Source organism: Morone saxatilis, unplaced genomic scaffold, assembly GCF_004916995.1.
Source record: "Morone saxatilis isolate NCDOM2014 unplaced genomic scaffold, NCSU_SB_2.0 Contig24, whole genome shotgun sequence".
NCBI lineage: Eukaryota > Metazoa > Chordata > Actinopteri > Moronidae > Morone > Morone saxatilis.
The window spans coordinates 15,340,583-15,341,446 of NW_023339807.1; the positions used below are offsets into that span (position 1 = coordinate 15,340,583).

General features: G+C 34.1%; 1 protein-coding gene across 1 annotated transcript in view; it reads left to right on the forward strand.

The window, feature by feature from the left end:
* efna3b (ephrin-A3b) overlaps positions 1-864 on the forward strand; it is a 55,010-nt gene that overhangs the window by 45,140 nt on the left and 9,006 nt on the right. The window contains 1 exon segment of the mRNA XM_035672754.1: positions 1-52. This exon segment is cut by the window's left edge and continues 27 nt beyond it. Within this exon segment, the coding sequence (XP_035528647.1) occupies positions 1-52 (52 nt within the window).

The following is an 864-nucleotide window of genomic DNA, read 5'->3' on the forward strand; positions in this document are numbered from 1 at the left end:
GCCTTCTCGCTGGGCTACGAGTTCCACGTTGGACAGGAGTACTACTACATCTGTGAGTGGAATCAAACCTATAACCATGTTAATACAGATCACTATTAAGTGTTTGTCCTCCAAATATAAACAAGATTATTAATTATAGTAAAAGCTGGGAGGTCAAACAGGAGGTCAGTTAGACACTCAAACACTCCCTGTAAGATTAAACATTATTTTTTATTTTTAAATAGATTTTATGATTACTCACTTCAGATTAGCCAAAGTCCATCCTCAGGTAATTTCAGGATAACAAATTGCTGTTTCACATTTAATCATATCACCCTGCAGTCAAGCAGGCTCATCCATTTTGTTGATAGCTAATCAAATTAACTCGCAACACCTTGTGCCAATATGACACCGTATAAATAATGAACTTTTAGCTTGTCATAAAACCACTGAATAACAAATATTTTAGGCCAAGGATAAATGTCTCATTCGTTAAATGGCTATATAATGAGTGCAGTGCTCATTTAAGCTACATTAATTGTTGGGAGAGGTCTCTAGAAAGTAGTTTGGTTCTGCAACACCAAAATTAGAAAGCTGCTCTGTGCATCACAACAACAAAAAAATGCCTCCTTGCCTTTTTTATTTTGTTTTCTACAGGCTGGTGTCAAAAATATCTTTAAATGATCAATTTAATTTAGTTGGTTATACTGTTGGTTATACTGGCAATTTGTGATTTTGGGCTATATAAACAAAAATGTACTTGACCTTAATACATTTGAACTAAAAGGGAAAGTTCAACAATTCGAATGTATGTTTTTTTAAATCCTACACAGCTTTACTAGACCTTGTTAACAGCAGGCATTTTTACTTGTCACAGCAAGAAAA